Source organism: Pan paniscus, chromosome 20, assembly GCF_029289425.2.
Source record: "Pan paniscus chromosome 20, NHGRI_mPanPan1-v2.0_pri, whole genome shotgun sequence".
Lineage (NCBI taxonomy): Eukaryota > Metazoa > Chordata > Mammalia > Primates > Hominidae > Pan > Pan paniscus.
Window position 1 is genome coordinate 5,180,710 of NC_073269.2, and position 19,209 is coordinate 5,199,918.

Genomic DNA, 19,209 nt, shown 5'->3' on the forward strand with positions numbered 1-19,209 from the left:
CTGCCAAAAGGGGAGGGGAGAAGGCAGGGTAGTGTGTGTCTGATTAAGCTGAGGACAGGGCAGACATGGACTGAGCGCCTGCTGTGTGCCAGGCTCTGGGAGGGCAGGGCCATTGTCTCCCTAACCCGAGAGCCATGGGGGTCCACTTGCCTGTGGTCACGTCAGGACTCCAGCCTGGCCCAGGCTCTGCGTGTCCCCGGGTGCCCTCGCCCCGCCTATTCCTGGAGACAGGCCCGTTGGTTCCCTTCCCCTCCCCTTGTCCTGGAGCCAGGAGGACGTTGGTTCTTGCGACAGCCTTGGCCCGGCCGTTGCAACTGGAACATCGTGGGGGAGATGGGAAGAGGAACGGGGCCTGGAGCCCGGGGCTGGGTCCTGGGAATCCCATTCCCGCAGCTGGGACTCCACCTCCCCTGCCAGTTCCTCCAGGCGGAAGCCCTCAGGCTTGGTCCTCACTCCAGCCTCCCGGCCTGGACAGGAATTCTCTCTCCAGCAGCCCTGCCAGATGCCCGCCCAGCCCCTGCCTCAGGCGGGGAGGGCTTCAGGGAAGCTCACCAAGGCAGAAGGGCGGGAGAGATTGTCAGAGCCCCAGCTGGTGTCCAGGGACTGACCGTGAGCCGGGGTGAGAGTGAGTTCCCCGTTGGAGGCAACAGCCGAGGAAAGGATGGAAGGCCTGGCCCCCAAGAATGAGCCCTGAGGTTCAGGGAGCGGCTGGAGTGAGCCGGCCCCAGATCTCCGTCCAGCTGCGGGTCCCAGAGGCCTGGGTTACACTCGCAGCTCCTGGGGGAGGCCCTTGACGTGCCTCAGTTCCCAAACAGGAACCCTGGGAAGGACCAGAGAAGTGCCTATTGCGCAGTGAGTGCCCGACACAGCTGCATGTGGCCAGTATCACAGGGCCCTGGGTAAACTGAGGCAGGCGACACAGCTGCATGTGGCCGTATCACAGGGCCCTGGGTAAACTGAGGCAGGCGACACAGCTGCATGTGGCCGGTATCACGGGGCCCTGGGTAAACAGAGGCAGGCGACACAGCTGCATGTGGCCGGTATCACGGGGCCCTGGATAAACTGAGGCAGGCGAGGCCACCCCCATCAAGTCCCTCAGGTCTAGGTTTGGCAGGTTTGGCAAAAACACAGCAACGCTCGGTTAAATCTGAATTTCGGGTAAGTATATCCTGGGCCTCATTTGGAACAGACTTAGATTAAAAAAAAAACGTTGAGACCAGCCCGGCCAACGCGGTGAAACCCCGTCTCTACTAAAAATACAAAAAATTAGCCAGGCGCAGTGGCTCACGCCTGTGATCCCAGCACTCTGGGAGGCTGAGGCAGGCAGATCACCTGAGGTCAGAAGTTCAAGACCAGCCTGGCAGACAGGGCGAAACACTGTCTCTACTAAAAATACAAAAATTAGCCGGGAGGGGTGGCAGGTGCCTGTAATCTCAGCTATTCAGGAGGCTGAGGCAGGAGAATCACTTGAACCTGGGAGGCGGAGGTTGCCGTGAGCCGGGATCACGCCACCGCACTCCAGCCTGGGCGATAGAGCAAGACTCTGTCTCCAAAAAAATAAATTAAAAAACCCACGTTGATTATCTGACATTTGAATGCGATTGTGCATCCTGAATTTTGTCTGGAGGCCCCACCCGAGCCAACCCAGCGTCTTGTCCCCCTTCTCCCCCTTTTCATCAACGCCCTGTGCCAGGGGAGAGGAAGTGGAGGGCGCTGGCCGGCCGTGGGGCAATGCAACGGCCTCCCAGCACAGGGCTATAAGAGGAGCCGGGCGGGCACGGAGGGGCAGAGACCCCGGAGCCCCAGCCCCACCATGACCCTCGGCCGCCGACTCACGTGTCTTTTCCTCGCCTGTGTCCTGCCGGCCTTGCTGCTGGGGGGTGAGTTTTTGAGTCCAACCTCCCGCTGCTCCCTCTGTCCCGGGGTTCTGTTCCCACCTCTCCATGGAGGGCCCCACCAGTGTGGGTCCCTCATCCTCACAGGGGAGGTGCCAGCTGGGACAAGGGGACCAGAAGAGACTGAGGTTCTGAGCGGTGAAGCCACCACCAGGAGCCCAGAGTTGGGGTTTGAAAACCGGGGAGGGGTGGGGGTCGCAGGTCGCCCTCTGGGTTCAAGTCCAGGTCTGTCTGTGCCTTGGAGGGGCACCGTGGGGAGGTCCCTTTGCCTCTCCGTGCCTCAGTTTCCTCATCTGAACAACAGGGGTGCGAACGGCCCCGATCCCGTGGGTTCCCGGTGGGGGATCCCGTGGGTTCCTGGTGGGGGATCCAGAGGCCCCGTGGCCGGGAAGGGACAGGCCCCTTGGCAGGCACTCAGCACCCGCACCCGGTGTGTCCCCAGGCACCGCGCTGGCCTCGGAGATTGTGGGGGGCCGGCGAGCGCGGCCCCACGCGTGGCCCTTCATGGTGTCCCTGCAGCTGCGCGGAGGCCACTTCTGCGGCGCCACCCTGATTGCACCCAACTTCGTCATGTCGGCCGCGCACTGCGTGGCGAATGTGTGAGTAGCCGGGAGTGTGCGCGCCGGGCTCGGACCCCGCGTCCCGGTCTGTGAGGTGGGTGGGGGGAGGCCGGGGCCGGGGCTGCTCGGGGGAAGGGGGGGGGCCCTCGAGCACCTTCGCCCTCAGGCCCGTCGCCGGATGGGGACGACAAGGCGCGGCTGAGCCCCGACCCCCGGGGCCGCCCCTGAGCCCCGCGTCTCCCTCCCCAGCAGAAACGTCCGCGCGGTGCGGGTGGTCCTGGGAGCCCATAACCTCTCGCGGCGGGAGCCCACCCGGCAGGTGTTCGCCGTGCAGCGCATCTTCGAAAACGGCTACGACCCCGTAAACTTGCTCAACGACATCGTGATTCTCCAGGTGCCGCCGGGCGGGGCGGGGGGCGCAGGGGCGGAGGCCAGAGGCCTGGGGAGGGTGGAGGCGGCGACGGAGGGGCGCGTCGGGGCCGCTCGTGGGGACCTGGGGTGGCATCGTGGGCTGGGTGGCCCCCTCTCTGCGCCTCGGTCTGCACCTCTGTGAAACGGGAAAATACCCGCCATGGGCTGTTGAGGGGTTAAATGAGATCCTGCAGGGAGGCCCCGATCTGCTGTCAATCAACAAACTTACTGAGAAGGGAGGCCCCGATCTGCTGTCAATCAACAAACTTACTGAGATTCTTTGTGTCTCTCCATTCACCAGCCCTGTGGCCGAGGGCAGGGGCCGCCTCTGTCTTTGGGAAAAGGGGCAAAAGTCCCCACCTTTCCACCCCTGTCCGCGGCTTGCAGTTCTGGTTATTTCCTGGGCGCCGGGCGCGGTGGCTGAGGCCTGTCATCCCAGCACTTTGGGAGGCTGAGGCGGGTGGATCACGAGGTCAGGTGTTCGAGACCAGCCTGACCAACATAGTGAAACCCCGTCTCTACTAAAATACAAAAAAAAATTAGCCGAGTGTGGTGGCCAACTACTCAGGAGGCTGAGGAAGGAGAATCGCTTGAACCCCGGAGGCGGAGATTGCAGTGAGCTGAGATCACACCACTGCACTCCAGCCTGGGTCTCAAAAAAAAAAAAAAAAAGATTCCTCCCTGGGAAGAGTTAGAGGGAGAGTTTCCTTGTCACTAAATTTTCTCATAGCTCTCACCCAGTGCAGTGGTGCGATCGCGGCTCACTACAGCCTCCATCTCCTGGGCTCAAGCCATCCTCTCAGCTTGGAATGGGGGGTAGCTGGAACCACAGGTGCCACCACCACGTCCACCACGTCTGGCTAATATATATATATATATATATATATACACACACACACACACATATATTATAAAATAATAAATATATTTATTATTTTATAAAATAATGTTATAAAATATATAAAAATATTATTTTTATAAAATAATAAATATATATATATATACACATATATATATTTTTGAGATGGAGTCTCACTCTGTCATCCAGGCTGGAGTGCAGTGGCACAATCTCAGCTCACTGCAACCCCCGCCTCCCAGGTTCAAGTGATTCTCCTGCCTCAGCCTCCCAGGCAGCTGGGATTACAGGCGCCCGCCACCACGCCAGGCTAATTTTTGGTATTTTTAGTAGAGACAAGGTTTCACCATATTGGCCAGGCTGGTCTTGAACTCTTGACCTCAGGTGATCCGCCCACCTCAGCCTCCCAACATGCTGGGATTACAGGTGTGAGCCACTGCGCCTGGCAACGCTCGGCTAATTTTTTTTTTTTTTTTTTTTTTTGAGACACAGTCTCGCTCTGTCGCCCAGGCTGGAGCGCAGTGGCACAATCTCGGCTCACTGCAAGCTTCGCCTCCTGGGTTCAAGCTATTCTCCTGCCTCAGCCTCCCAGGTAGCTGGGACTACAGGCGCCCGCCACCAGGCCTGGCTAATTTTTGGTATTTTTAGTAGAGACGGGGTTTCACCATGTTAGCCAGGATGGTCTTGATCTCCTGACCTTTTGATTGGACCACCTTAGCCTCCCAAAATGCTGGGATTACAGGCGTGAGCCACCACACCTGGCAATTTTTTGTTTTTTTGGTAGACATGGGGCTTTGCCACGTTGCCCAGGCTGGTCTTGAATGCCTGGCCTCAAGTGATCCTCCTGCCTCGCCCTCCCAAAGTGCTGGGCTTACAAGCATGAGCCACCGCGCCCGGCTGTAGTTTTTTTGTTAATTGAGCACCTACTGCTTCCTGCACTCAAGCCACATCCAGGGACAACCTCCAACGCCCTGAGCCTTGGTGACGGCTCCCACTCTACAGATGGGGAAACTGAGGCTCGCCTTGGGGAGCAGAGTGTGGGGTGGGTATCCTGACCTGCAGGATCCCAGAACCACAGTAGAACCTGAGATGGGGAAACTGAGGCCTGGAGAGGGGAGGGTCATCATCACTGCCCCGTGTGACGCCCCGACGATCTGTCCCCACCGCCACAGCTCAACGGGTCGGCCACCATCAACGCCAACGTGCAGGTGGCCCAGCTGCCGGCTCAGGGACGCCACCTGGGCAACGGGGTGCAGTGCCTGGCCATGGGCTGGGGCCTTCTGGGCAGGAACCGTGGGATCGCCAGCGTCCTGCAGGAGCTCAACGTGACGGTGGTGACGTCCCTCTGCCGTCGCAGCAACGTCTGCACTCTCGTGAGGGGCCGGCGGGCCGGCGTCTGTTTCGTACGTGACCTGGGTGTCCCTCTGCTCCCCACCCGCTCCCAGCCCGGATTGCAGCAACAGGCACCGTGGCTAGACCCTAGGAGGGACTTCCCAACCCTGACAGGTGGCGGGCAGGTGGGCAGGGCCTCCCAGTCCAGCTTCCCCACCTTGTCTGCCTCCACAGGGGGACTCCGGCAGCCCCTTGGTCTGCAACGGGCTAATCCACGGAATTGCCTCCTTCGTCCGGGGAGGCTGCGCCTCAGGGCTCTACCCCGACGCCTTTGCCCCGGTGGCACAGTTTGTAAACTGGATCAACTCTATCATCCAACGCTCCGAGGACAACCCCTGTCCCCACCCCCGGGACCCGGACCCGGCCAGCAGGACCCACTGAGAAGGGCTGCCCGGGTCACCTCAGCTGCCCACACCCACACTCTCCAGCATTTGGCACAATAAACATTCCTCTGTTTTGTAGAATGTGTTTGATGCTCCTTGGCTGTGTGATTGGGTGTTGAAAATGGTCAGTAGGTCGGGCGTGGTGGCTCACACCTGTAATCCCAGCACTTTGGGAGGTTGAGGCAGGCGGATCACTTGAGCTCAGGAGTTCAAGACCAGCCTGGGCAACATGGCAAAACCCCCGCTCTATTAAAAAAAAATAATAAATAAAATAAAATAAAATAAAATAAAATAGAATGGTCCAAGCCTGGCCCAGTGGCTTACGCCTGCAATCCCAGCACTTTGGGAGGCCGAGGCTGGCAGATCACCTGAGGTCGGGAGTTCAAGACTAGTCTGCCAATGTGGTGAAACCCCATCTCTACTATAAATACAAAAAAAATTAGCTTGGCGTCGTGGCGCCTGGGAGGCTGAGGCAGGAGAATTGCTTGAACCTGCGAGGCGAAGGCTGTAGTGAGCCGAGATCACGCCACTGCACTCCAGCCTGGGCAACAGAGAGAGACTCCGTCTCAAAAAAAAAAAAAAAAAAAAAAAAAAATGCCGGTGCGGTGGCTCGCGCCTGTAATCCCAGCACTTTGGGAGGCCGAGGCAGGCGGATCATCTGAAGTCTAAAGTTCGAGACCAGCCTGACCAACATGGAGAAACCCCATATCTACTAAAAATACAAAATTAGCCGGGCGTGGTGGTGCATGCCTGTAATCCCAGCTACTCGGGAGGCCTGAGGCAGGAGAATCACCTGAATTCTGGAAGGTGGAGGTTGCAGTGAGCCAAGATCGCTCCATTGCACTCCAGCCTGGGCAACAAGAGCGAAACTCCATCTCAAAAATAAATAAATAAATAAATAATAATAATAATAATAAACAAACTAGAATCGAGAGTCTCTTGGGCATCTCTGGAGTAAGCCACCACCAGGGGGCAGCACAGCCAGGGCAATGGAGCAGAAGTGACTTCCCCACATTGTATTTTTTTCTTTTTTGTTTTTAGATGGCGTCTCGCTCTGTCACCCAGGCTGGAGTGCAGTGGCGCGATCTCAGCTCACTGCAAGCTCCACCTCCCTGGTTCACGCCATTCTCCTGCCTCAGCCTCCCGAGTAGCTGGGACTACAGGCGCCCACCACCACACCCGGCTAATTTTTTGTATTTTTAGTAGAGACGGGGTTTCACCGTGTTAGCCAGGATGGTCTCGATCTCCTGACCTCGTGATCCGCCCGCCTCAGCCTCCCAAAGTGCTGTGATTACAGGCGTAGCCACCACGCCCAGCCCTGTTGTTATATCATTTTCTATTCTCTGTGCGTATGAAATAATCCACAGGGGGCCAGGCGTGGTGGCTCATGCCTGTAATCCCAGCACTTTGGGAGGCCGAGGTGGGTGGATCACCTGAGGTCAGAGGTTCGAGACCAGCCTGGCCAACATGGCAAAACCCTGTCTCTACTAAAAATACAAAAAGTTAGCCCAGTGTGGTTGCTCATGCGTGTAATCCCAGCTACTCAGGAAGCTGAGGCAGGAGAATTGCTTGAACCCGGGAGATGGAGGTCGCAGTGAGCCGAGATTGTGCCACCGCACTCCAGCCTGGACGACAGAGCAAGACTGTGTTGCAAAAAAAAAAAAAAAAAAAAAAAAAAAGCAAGAAAGAAAGAAAAAAAGAAAGAAGGAAAGAGAAAGAAAGAAAAAGAAAGGGAAAGAAAGAGAGAAAGACAGAGAGAGAAAGGAAGGAAGGAAATGAGGCCAGGCTTGGTGGCTCACACCTGTAATCCCAGCACTTTGGGAGGCCGAGGCGGGCGGATCATGAGGTCAGGAGATCGAGACCATCCTGGCTAACATGGTGAAACCTCATCTCTACTAAACATACAAAAAATTAGCCGGGTGTGGTGGCGGGCGCCTGTAGTCCCAGCTACTCGGGAGGCTGAGGCAGGAGAATGGTGTGAACCCGGGAGGCGGAGCTTGCAGTGAGCTGAGATCGCACCACTGCACTCCAGCCTGGGCGAAGGAGCGAGACTCCGTCTCAAAAAAAAAAAAAAAAAAAGGAAAGAAAAGAAAGAAATGATCCACGGTGAAGAGAAAAGCCGGGGGAACCTCGTGTGCTGCTCCCCCTGGGGACGATGTCCGAGGTCCTCCCCACAAGGTATCCCCATCCTTCTGGTCCCTGCACCATGGATTAATGCAGCGTGAATCCTGCTGGCCCCTGGGGGGCAGATGTGAAAAATGGAGCTACACCATGAGCAGGCCTGCAGTCCCAGCACTTCTGGAGGCTGAGGTGGGAGGATCACTTGAGCCCCAGAGGTCGAGGAGGCTGCAGTGAGCTATGATTGCACCGCTGCACTCGAGCCTGGACGAAAGAGCAAGACCCTGTCTGTAATAAAACAAAAACAACACACAGAAATCCCCACCTCACAGAAGGCCCTATGGCCCAGATTCTGAGTATTTTATTTTAATTTTTTTGTAGAGATGGGGTCTCGCCGTCTTCCCCAAGCTGGCCTTGAATTCCTGGGCTCAAGAGATGCTCCTATCTGGGTCTCTCAATGTGCCGGGATGGTAGGTGGGAGCCACTGTGCCCGGCCAGCCCTGACTCTGTTCATCAGAACCTGCCCTCAGTGAACAGTTTGGGAGGGGGCGTGTGATCCAGGCTCCACCAACCCAAGGCACCCTTGAGACTTGGCTGGAGTGAGGAAGAATTTTAGGAGGGGCCCACTGAGCCACTGGGTTGAGTGTGGGGTCCCTGGAAACACACCAGGGGAAGCTGGTGAGGAGAGAAGCCATCAGAGAAGAAAGGAGAAGCCAGAGGCAGACACTGGACATTGTTCAGGCACCTGGATCAAGCCACACCTGAAGGAGGACATTCCCTGAACTTTCCATATAACTTTCATGATTCAGTCTCCACCCAGTTTGTCTGGGTTTTCCTGTCCCTTGTAGTCAGTCTTCCCAGCTGCCTCTGCCCTGGCCTTTCCAACTTTCTATTCGTCAGGGTGTCAAGCCCCAGAGGCCACAGGGACAGAGACAAGGGTGTCAAGTGATCTTCCTACCCCCAACAGACCTTCTCTCTAATATAGAGGAGGAAAAGAAGGGAGGGTAGCAGGACAAGGAAGTGGGTTGTTTACACGCTGTGGCCTCCAGCTAGGATTGTGAAACACCCTGGGGAACTCTGGGTCTGGTGAAGTTGGGGCCGGGGTGGGTGCAGCCCCCCTCTCTGCCTCCTGCCCATCTGAGGGACTGCCCCCCACCAGGGCCAGCAGGCCGTCAGGCTCACAGAGGCCCGAGGGTCTCCCAGCGACTTGTCGACTCTGGTGTGAGTCTGGCAGGAGGTAACCCAGTCCCGGGGAGGGCGGAGGCTGGGCGGGCAGGTTCCCCTTTCCCCAGCTGGGCCGCTGCCCACCCGGCGGACAAGGCCCCTGGGAGCCTCCCGCCCCCTCCACCCTCATAAAAGCACCCCCAGGGCCCTGCCTGAGTCAGTGTCTCAGCCACAGCGGCTTCACCATGCACAGCTGGGAGCGCCTGGCAGTTCTGGTCCTCCTAGGAGCGGCCGCCTGCGGTGAGGAGGCCTGGGCCTGGGGTGAGGGACAGGGCTGTGTAGGGGCGTGGTGCTCCCCTCCGTCACACGGACGGTCCTCCAGCCCCTCCAGGTGGGCGGGAAGGGGGTGTCTCTCCTCACTAATGGAAGGCTCTGAACGCTGAAAAATTCTAGAAAATTCAGATTGGAAATCGGAACTTTCTGGAGTCAGCTTTTCTTGCAGACAGAGTCTGAACGTCTGCGTGGAAAACTTCATCTGCGTGGCTGACTTGGCTGGCCCAGGCACTGGTTGGGTCAGCCCCATTTCTCTTATGTCCAACTGGAAGGCACTGCGCCCAGGGTAGGGCGCTGGGATCTGCCCCCGGTCCCCAGCCCACTGTGGGTTCTGTAATCTGGGGCATTCCCGCCCGAGGGTATCTGAGTTTGCAACGCTGAGGGGCCCCAAGACGGAAACGGGATTCTTTTTTTTCTTTTTTCTTTCTTTCTTTTTTTTTTTTTGATAGGGAGTCTCGCTCTGTCGTCCAGGCTGGAGTGCAGTGGTGCGATCTCGGCTCACTGCAAACTCCGACTCCCGGGTTCAAGCGATTCTCCTGCCTCAGCCTCCCGAATAGCTGAGATTATAGGCCACACCAACTAAATTTTGTATTTATTTATTTATTTTTTAAGTAGAGACGGGGTTTCACCATATTGGCCAGGCTGGTCTCGAACTCCTGACCTCGTGATCTGCACCCCCCCCCCACCCCCGCGCGGCTTCACAAAGTGCTGGGATTACAGGCGTGAGCCACCGCGCCCAGAGATGGGATTCTTGCGGGGAGCGGCCTGGGGGGTGAGAGCTGGGATCCCGTCAGGCAGCCTCGCCCGGGGGAGGAGTCCACCCCGCGGCCCTCACGCGCCCGCCCACCCACAGCGGCGCCGCCCCGTGGTCGGATCCTGGGCGGCAGAGAGGCCGAGGCGCACGCGCGGCCCTACATGGCGTCGGTGCAGCTGAACGGCGCGCACCTGTGCGGCGGCGTCCTGGTGGCGGAGCAGTGGGTGCTGAGCGCGGCGCACTGCCTGGAGGACGCGTGAGTGCCCGCGCCGCGCGGGGGAAGAGCCCGGGTGGGGTGGGGGGAGTCGGCTGGCACCGACCGCGGCCTCCGTCCCGTCCCCAGGGCCGGCGGGAAGGTGCAGGTTCTCCTGGGCGCGCACTCCCTGTCGCAGCCGGAGCCCTCCAAGCGCCTGTACGACGTGCTCCGCGCAGTGCCCCACCCGGACAGCCAGCCCGACACCATCGACCACGACCTCCTGCTGCTACAGGTCGGCCCCGTGTAGCGCAGTCCCTCCTGCGGCACTGGGATCCCCGGCCCACTCTCTCTCCACCCCGCCTACACCGCGCCCCGGGTCCAGCCTCGAACTCTCCTGCTGCGTGGGGACCCCGCCCCACAACCCCCACACCCTCACCCCGGGTCTAGCCTCGACCTCTCGCTGCGCTGGGAGACCGCCACCCCCTGCACCCTCACCCCGGGTCTAGCCTCGACCTCTGCGGCTGCATGGGGACCCCGCCCTACAACCCCCGCACCCTCACCCCAGGTCTAGCCTCGACCTCTCTTGCTGCATGGGGACCCCGCCCCACAACCCCCGCACTCTCACCCCGGGTCCAGCCTCGACCTCTCTTGCTGCATGGGGACCCCGCCCCACAACCCCCACACCCTCACCCCGGGTCTAGCCTTGACCTCTCTTGCTGCGCTCGGAGCCCCCGCACCCCCTGCACCCTCACCCCAGGTCCAGCCTCGACCTCTCCTGCTGCATGGGGACCCCGCCCCACAACCCCCACACCCTCACCCCGGGTCTAGCCTCGACCTCTCGCTGCGCTCGGAGCCCCCCACCCCCTGCACCCTCACCCCGGGTCTAGCCTCGAACTCTCCTGCTGCATGGGGACCCCGCCCTACAACCCCCGCACCCTCACCCCGGGTCTAGCCTCGAACTCTCCTGCTGCATGGGGACCCCGCCCCACAACCCCTGCACCCTCACCCCGGGTCCAGCCTCGACCTCTCTTGCTGCATGGGGACCCCGCCCCACAACCCCCACACCCTCACCTCGGGTCTAGCCTTGACCTCTCTTGCTGCGCTCGGAGCCCCCGCACCCCCTGCATCCTCACCCCAGGTCCAGCCTCAACCTCTCCTGCTGCATGGGGACCCCGCCCCACAACCCCCACACCCTCACCCCGGGTCTAGCCTCGACCTCTCTTGCTGCATGGGGACCCCGCCCGACAACCCCCGCACCCTCACCCTGGGTCCAGCCTCGACCTCTCTTGCTGCATGGGGACCCCGCCCCACAACCCCCACACCCTCACCTCGGGTCTAGCCTTGACCTCTCTTGCTGCGCTCGGAGCCCCCGCACCCCCTGCATCCTCACCCCAGGTCCAGCCTCAACCTCTCCTGCTGCATGGGGACCCCGCCCCACAACCCCCACACCCTCACCCCGGGTCTAGCCTCGACCTCTCTTGCTGCACTCGGAGCCCCCCACCCCCTGCACCCTCACCCCGGGTCTAGCCTCGAACTCTCCTGCTGCATGGGGACCCCGCCCGACAACCCCCGCACCCTCACCCTGGGTCCAGCCTCGACCTCTCTTGCTGCATGGGGACCCCGCCACACAACCCCCACACCCTCACCCCGGGTCTAGCCTTGACCTCTCTTGCTGCGCTCGGAGCCCCCGCACCCCCTGCACCCTCACCCCAGGTCCAGCCTCGACCTCTCCTGCTGCATGGGGACCCCTCCCTTCAACCCCCGCACCCTCACCCCGGGTCCAGCCTCGACCTCTCTTGATGCGCTCGGAGCCCCCCCACCCCCTGCACCCTCACCCCAGGTCCAGCCTCGACCTCTCCTGCTGCATGGGGACCCCGCCCCACAACCCCCACACCCTCACCCCGGGTCTAGCCTCGACCTCTCTTGCTGCGCTCGGAGCCCCCCACCCCCTGCACCCTCACCCCGGGTCTAGCCTCGAACTCTCCTGCTGCATGGGGACCCCGCCCGACAACCCCCGCACCCTCACCCTGGGTCCAGCCTCGACCTCTCTTGCTGCATGGGGACCCCGCCCCACAACCCCCACACCCTCACCCCGGGTCTAGCCTTGACCTCTCTTGCTGCGCTCGGAGCCCCCGCACCCCCTGCACCCTCACCCCAGGTCCAGCCTCGACCTCTCCTGCTGCATGGGGACCCCGCCCTTCAACCCCCGCACCCTCACCCCGGGTCCAGCCTCGACCTCTCTTGATGCGCTCGGAGCCCCCCCACCCCCTGCACCCTCACCCCAGGTCCAGCCTCGACCTCTCCTGCTGCATGGGGACCCCGCCCTACAACCCTGGTACCCTCACACCGGGTCTAGCCTCGACCTCTGCGGCTGCACTGGGAGCCCCCCATCCCCCGCTCCCCCTGCATCCCCATCCCGGTTCCAGCCTCGACCTTTGCAGCTGCACTGGTGAGCCTCGCACCCACCCCATCCCCACCTGCACCCCCACCCAGGGTCTAGCCTAGATCTCTCCTGCTGCACTGAGACCCCCGCCCCTGCCCTGATGCCCACCTCCCCCGTCCCGTCTCCCCGAGCCTAGCGGCATTCTCCCCAGCCTCGCACCCCCGCACCCCAACCCTGACGTCCGCCTCCACCCTCAGCTGTCGGAGAAGGCCACGCTGGGCCCTGCTGTGCGCCCCCTGCCCTGGCAGCGCGTGGACCGCGACGTGGCGCCGGGAACTCTCTGTGACGTGGCCGGCTGGGGCATAGTCAACCACGCGGGCCGCCGCCCGGACAGCCTGCAGCACGTGCTCTTGCCAGTGCTGGACCGCGCCACCTGCAACCGGCGCACGCACCACGACGGCGCCATCACCGAGCGCATGATGTGCGCGGAGAGCAATCGCCGGGACAGCTGCAAGGTGAGCCTTCACGCCTGGGAGGAGACGCGGGGCCCGCAGGCCCCGGGAAGGGCCTGCAGAGGGAGCGGGAAGCGGGGGGCAAGTAGGAACAGGGCCCAGGGAAGGGGCGGGGCGCGTAGGGGGCGGGAACTGGAACAGGGGCGGTGCATGAGGGTGGCCCGTGGGCGGAGCCTGTACGAGGGGGCGGGGCATGTGGGTAGGGTGGGGCCTTGGGGGCGAGGCCTGGAGAAGGTGCGGGGCTTCTGGAGAGGGTGGGGCTGAAGAAGGGTCAGGGCGGGCAAAAAGGGCAGGAACGGGTGGGATGTGGAAGGACCTGTGGGTTAGGGCGGGGATAGGGGCGGGGCTCGAGAAGGGGGCGGAGTCCAGTAACAGCGGGACAGCAAGGGGGCGAGACCAGGCATGAGGGGCAGGGCATGGAGAAAGGGGCGGTACCTGTGGGGAGGGTGGGACTGGAGAAGGGTCAGGGCGGGCAAAAAGGGCAGGAACGGGTGGGATGTGGAAGGACCTGTGGGTTACGTTGGGGATAGGGGGCGGGGCTCGAGGAGGGGGCGGAGTCCAGTAACAGCAGGACTGCAAGGGGGCGAGGCCAGGAAGAGGAGTGGGGAATGAGGGGCAGGGCATGGAGGAAGGAGCGGTATCTGTAGGGAGGGTGGGGTTGGAGAAGGGTCAGGGCGGGCAAAAGGGCAGGTGGCAGAGAAAGGGTGGAAGGTATAGGGGGCGGGCACGTGGAGGAAGGGGCGGGGCACGGGGTGGGGCAGGTGGAAGGGGCGGGAACCTCTGAAGGGGCAGGACTGGTGCAGAGCGGGATCCCTGCTGTGGCGGGGAAGAGAAGGGGTCCTGAGCAGGGCCGAGGTTTAAGACCAGCCGAGGCTTGCGTGGTAGCCGGGGCCAAGATTGGGTGGGGCTCTAAGGGAGGGGCGTGGCCTGAGGTGAGTGGGGACTGAGCAGAGCAGGTGGCCACTGAGACGCGTTAGGGCAGAAGTGGGATCCACGGCAAGTCAAAGCTTGGAAGAGCAGGAGTGAGGTGTGGGACCCCATACTGGAAAGGGCCTGGAGCGGGGTGGGGTCGGGGGAACACGTGGTGAGATTGAGGCCAGAGGGGGTGTGGCCAGGAGCTGGGGGCGGGCCGAGGGGCGTGGTTTGTGGTTGTGGCCCAGGCGATAGGCGTGGCGCGGGGCTATTGACTAGTGAAGACGAGATTAACACGGGAGGGAGGAGCGAGAATTGTGGGGCGGGAGCGGCAGCCAGGTGAGGGGGTCCGACACGTGAGGCCGGGGTGGGCGCGGGCCGCCCCTCACGGCCCCGTCCTGTTCCGGCAGGGTGACTCCGGGGGCCCGCTGGTGTGCGGGGGCGTGCTCGAGGGCGTGGTCACCTCGGGCTCGCGCGTTTGCGGCAACCGCAAGAAGCCCGGGATCTACACCCGCGTGGCGAGCTATGCGGCCTGGATCGACAGCGTCCTGGCCTAGGGTGCCAGGGCCTGAAGGTCAGGGTCACCCAAGCAACAAAGTCCCGAGCAATGAAGTCATCCACTCCTGCATCTGGTTGGTCTTTATTGAGCACCTACTATATGCAGAGGGGGAGGCCGAGGTGGGAGGATCATTGGATTTCAGGAGTTTGAGATCAGCCTGGGCCACGTAGCGCGACTCCATCTCTACAAAAAAATTAAAAATTAGCTGGGCAATTGGCGGGCATGGAGGTGGGTGCTTGTGGTTCCAGCTACTCAGGAGGCTGAGGCTGCAGTGAGTTGTGATTGCACCACTGCCCTCCAGCCTGGGCAACAGAGTGAAACCTTGTCTCTCTCTCCAAAAAAAATTCTGCGTGGTGGCTCACGCCTGTAATCCCAGCACTTTGGGAGGCCGAGGCGGGCGGATCATTTGAGGTCAGGAGTTCCTGACCAGCCTGCCCAACGTGGTGAAACCCCGTCACTACTAAAAATACAAAAAAAATTAGCTGAGCGTGGTGTTGGGCACCTGTAGCCCCAACTACTCAGGAGGCTGAGGCAGGAGGATCGCTTGAATCCGGGAGGCGGAGGTTGCAGTGAGCTGAGATCGCACCACTGCACTCCGACCTGGGTGACAGAGCGAGACTCTGTCTCAAAACAAAAACAGAAACATTAAAAAAAGAGGAAGGCAGGAAGCTACAGATAAAAGCGCAAGAACTGAGAATACAGCGAAGCTCGCGGGTCCAGCGCTTCCGTGGGGCTGACGCGGCCACACGACGGCGCCCTTGCTCTTCCCTGGAAGTCAGAAAAGGGTCACCCCCACCCCCAAACACACACACAGGGGAAGGCCCGCCAGGCATGGGTGTCCCCTCCTGGTCTGGCTCATATCGTTTCCCTTTGCTTACCGAGGGGAATGTGAGCGTCTTCTGTGTGCAAGGCTGTGGGCTGAGACTCAGGTGCACAGCAACCCTGCGAGGCCGTGTTTCTATGACCCATATCCCATAAGGGGAAACTGAGGCTCACAGGAGCTGTGCGACTCTCCTGAGGTTACACAGAAGCTCCAGGACACAGCCTGGACTGCAGCCCAGAGCCACGGAGCCTGCCTTCACAAACCACCCTGGGTGCAGCCAGACCCACACCAGGACAACGAGCAGCGGCACCTGCTGGAGGCCCTGGACCTCAGGTCACCCTTCTTGGCAAGGCCAGGGAGGACACCTGAGGCCCTGTGCCCTTTCTCCCACCTGGTGGAGGGGCAGCCAGACGCTATCGTAAAAAGAGAGACTGATGGGCCAGGCGCGGTGGCTCACGCCTGTAATCCCAGCACTTTGGGAGGCCGAGGCGGGCAGATCACAAGGTCAGGAGATTGAGACCATCCTGGCCAACACGGTGAAATCCCATCTCCACTAAAAATACAAAAAAAAATTAGCCGGGCATGGTGGCGGATGCCTGTAGTCCCAGCTACTTGGGAGGCTGAGGCAGGAGAATAGCTTGAATCCAGGAGGTGAAGCTTGCAGTGAGCCGAGATAGCACCACTGCATTTCAACCTGGGCAACAGAAGGAGACTCCGTCTCAAAAAGAAAGAAAAAAAAAAAAGAGAAAAGAAAGAAAAAGTGACTGAGGGGCCGGGTGCCGGTGGCTCATGCCTGTAATCCCAGCACTTTGGGAGGCCAAGGCGGGCGGATCAGAAGGTCAGGAGATCGAGACCACCCTGGTTAACACGGTGAAACCCCGTCTCTATTAAAAATACAAAAAATTAGCCGGGCGTGGTGGCAGGTGCCTGTAGTCCCAGCTGCTCGGGACGCTGAGGCAGGAGAATGGCGTGAACCCAGGAGGCGGAGGTTGCAGTGAGTGGAGATCACACCACTGCACTGCAGCCTGGGTGACAGAGCGAGATTCCATCTCAAAAAAAAAAAAAGACTGATGATCTGAGAGGCAGGTCCGCGGGAGAAGGGGGGATGATTGATGAACACTGTGCTTGGGTGTTTTTGGGGCTATGGAACACTCACTTAGGAATCACACTGACACGCAAGCAAGTATTAAGCACTTACTGTGTGCAGAGCCCTGGGCCGGGCACGGTAAGACACATCTAAGCCCCAGCCCTGCTCTTAGGAATTCGGTAAATACTGCACTGCATGGAAGGGGGCCCATTCAGCCATCTGGTGACCACCACGAAGTTGGAGCTCACTGTGAATTTCACGTTTTTGTTTTTGTTGTTTTTGAGACGGAGTCTCGCTCTTATTGCCCAGGCTGGAGTGCAATGGCATGATCTCGGCTCACTGCAACCTCTGGCTGATGGTTCAAGCGATTCTCCTGCCTCAGCCTCCCGAGTAGCTGGGATTACAGGCATGCGCCACCACGCCCGGCTAATTTTGTATTTTTAGTAGAGAGGAGGTTTCTCCATGTTGGTCAGGCCAGGTGATCAGCCCGCCTCGGCCTCCCAAAGTGCTGGAGTTACAGGCATGAGCCACCTCGCCTGGCCACCCAGCTAATTTTTAAGATTTTTGTAGAGATGAGGTCTCGCCGTGTTGCCTGGGCTGGTCTTGAACTCCCAGGCTCAAGTGATCCTCCTGCCTGGGTCTCTTATGGTGCTGGGGCGTGAGCTGCTGCATCTGGCCTGCCTGGGCATCTTTGCATCCTTTGGTCCGCAGGAGCTACAGAGGGTTCCGGAGGAGGAGATGGTTTAGGAGGCGGTGGAGGAGTGGTGTGGAGGACGCAGGCCGGGAACATCTGGGCACCATGTAGTCCTCTGAGTTGAGACCCGGTCCAGTCTCCGTGCTGCCATATATATGGCCTCTGTTTCCTCATCTGTATCTCGGGACCCCATCGTCCCTGGCTCTTAGGGAGATTCTGAGGACCCCTGGGGGAACCACGAGGCGACGAGGACCTTGGGAAGCCGGGGGCGGGGACAGCAGAGCTTCAGGGCCACAGGCCTCCTCTCAGCACCCCCAATGCCCTGCCTGCCTCGCCCACCCCACTGTACCTGCGTGAGGCAGGGGCTCATGACAGCCAGCTAGTGACAGTGGTCTGAGAGACAGACCCCCCCAACCTAGTGACGCAAAGCCCACCCCAGCTCAAGTGATCAGGAACCGATAAGAACCGATGGGACCAGGGGGCGGCCTGTCCCCACTCCACGCGTCCAGACCTCAGCCAGGTCACCTAGAGGCATTTTCACTTATGAGTCGGGCGCTGGGTGACTCTGATCTCCCGGCCCCTGAAGCTGCCCACGAGCCTACGTCCCACAATGCATGGGCACCCTCGCCAGCGCTCCCGTCTCCTCCCCGTCCACCCGCCGCGGGCCCGCACGCCTCGCCAGCGCTCCCATGTCCTCCCCGTCCACCCGCCGCGGGCCCGCACGCCTCGCCAGCACTCCCGTCTCCTCCCTGTCCATCCGCCGCGGGCCCACACCCCTCGCCAGCGCTCCCGTCTCCTCTCCGTGCACCCGCCGTGGGCCCGCACCCCTCGCCAGCGCTCCCGTCTCCTCTCCGTGCACCCGCCGCGGGCCCGCACGCCTCGCCAGCGCTCCCGTCTCCTCCCCGTGCACCCGCCGCGGGCCCGCACCCCTCGCCAGCGTTCCCGTCTCCTCCCCGTGCACCCGCCGCGGGCCCGCACCCCTCGCCAGCGTTCCCGTCTCCTCCCCGTCCGCCCGCCGCGGGCCCGCACCCCTCGCCAGCGCTCCCGTCTCCTCTCCGTGCACCCGCCGCGGGCCCGCACCCCTCGCCAGCGCTCCCGTCTCCTCTCCGTGCACCCGCCGCGGGCCCGCACGCCTCACCAGCACTCCCGTCTCCTCTCCGTGCACCCGCCGCGGGCCTGCACCCGCCGCGGGCCCGCACCCCTCGCCAGCGTTCCCGTCTCCTCCCCGTCCGCCCGCCGCGGGCCCGCACGCCTCACCAGTGCTCCCATCTCCTCTCCGTCCACCCGCCGCGGGCCCACACCCCTCGCCAGCACTCCTGCACTCTGGTCTCTGCAGAGCCACATGGAAACGCCGCAGACACCCGGAGAAAAGCCACCCCCGTGGCGGCTGGGGCCCCAACCACCCGCCAGGGCCCACTGTGTTCTGTCCGTCACTTGCTTTGGACACCCCTGGCATCCACAAGGCGCCCCACACATGCTGAGTGACTGGGGGAGATGGAGGCCCACACACTCCTGAGCTGGAGAGGAGGTCGCAGGAGTGGGGCCAGAGGCTGCCCTAGGGTCTGTCCCTCAGAGGGTGGCCAGGGGGGCGGTGAGACGGGGCTCAGTGTCCCAGCAGAGCTTGGAGTCTGCGGCCGAGGACGGGGGCCTTAAAGTGGGGGTGCCTCGGCCAGGTGACGGGGTGCCTGAGCTCCCGCCTCGCGAGCCGGCACTGGGCACTGCCCCCACCCTCGCTGCCCTCCCCGGAGCTGCAGAAAGGAGGAGTCCATCGGCACACAGCAGGGGCACCACTGTGCTGGGAAGGCCTCCCGCCACGGGGACACAGCCTAATTGGAAGAAGCGTTTGCTGGAGACGGAAGGCGGGACCCCTGGGGACAGCAACAGAAACGGCAGAAACTTGGCCCAGGGGCTAAGCAACCTCCAGCAGAGAGCAGCTGGAGAAACGTAACAGGGACAGAGTCAGGCAGAGACACAGAAACAGCATGCAGAGACACAGAGACCATACACAGAGAAGTGCAGAGATACCAGAGACACGCAGAGACAAGGAGAGCACGCAGAGACAGTATAGAGACAGGCAGACAACACACTGAGAGGCAGATGCCTGGACAGAAGCCACCCTGACAATGGCCGCCCCATCCCATCCACCAGCCTGCTGTGTCCTGTCCCCACTGCTCACT

The 19,209-nt window shown here is 61.4% G+C and overlaps 2 protein-coding genes across 10 annotated transcripts; both read left to right on the forward strand.

Annotated features, from left to right (window-relative positions):
• Positions 1-233: 233 nt before the first annotated feature.
• On the forward strand, positions 234-5,578 carry ELANE (elastase, neutrophil expressed). 8 transcript variants are annotated; one of them, XM_063600714.1, is made up of 6 exons: positions 234-1,158; positions 1,694-1,880; positions 2,338-2,494; positions 2,705-2,849; positions 4,895-5,125; positions 5,289-5,578. In XM_063600714.1, the coding sequence occupies exons 2-6, from the start codon at positions 1,814-1,816 to the stop codon at positions 5,493-5,495; spliced, it is 807 nt and encodes a 268-aa protein (XP_063456784.1). In that variant the 5' UTR covers positions 234-1,158; positions 1,694-1,813; the 3' UTR covers positions 5,496-5,578. The 8 variants fall into 8 exon arrangements, with proteins under 8 accessions (XP_063456784.1, XP_063456785.1, XP_063456786.1 ...); XM_063600715.1 differs by having other exon boundaries at positions 234-852; XM_063600716.1 differs by having other exon boundaries at positions 234-619.
• Positions 5,579-8,651: 3,073 nt separating this feature from the next.
• CFD (complement factor D) lies at positions 8,652-14,497 on the forward strand. Of its 2 annotated transcripts, none has more exons than XM_055104314.2 (5): positions 8,652-9,079; positions 9,966-10,122; positions 10,210-10,354; positions 12,703-12,960; positions 14,280-14,497. In XM_055104314.2, exons 1-5 carry the CDS (start codon positions 9,025-9,027, stop codon positions 14,424-14,426), a joined length of 762 nt encoding a protein of 253 aa, XP_054960289.1. In that variant the 5' UTR covers positions 8,652-9,024; the 3' UTR covers positions 14,427-14,497. The 2 variants fall into 2 exon arrangements, with proteins under 2 accessions (XP_054960289.1, XP_054960288.1); XM_055104313.2 differs by having other exon boundaries at positions 8,803-9,100.
• Positions 14,498-19,209: the final 4,712 nt, after the last annotated feature.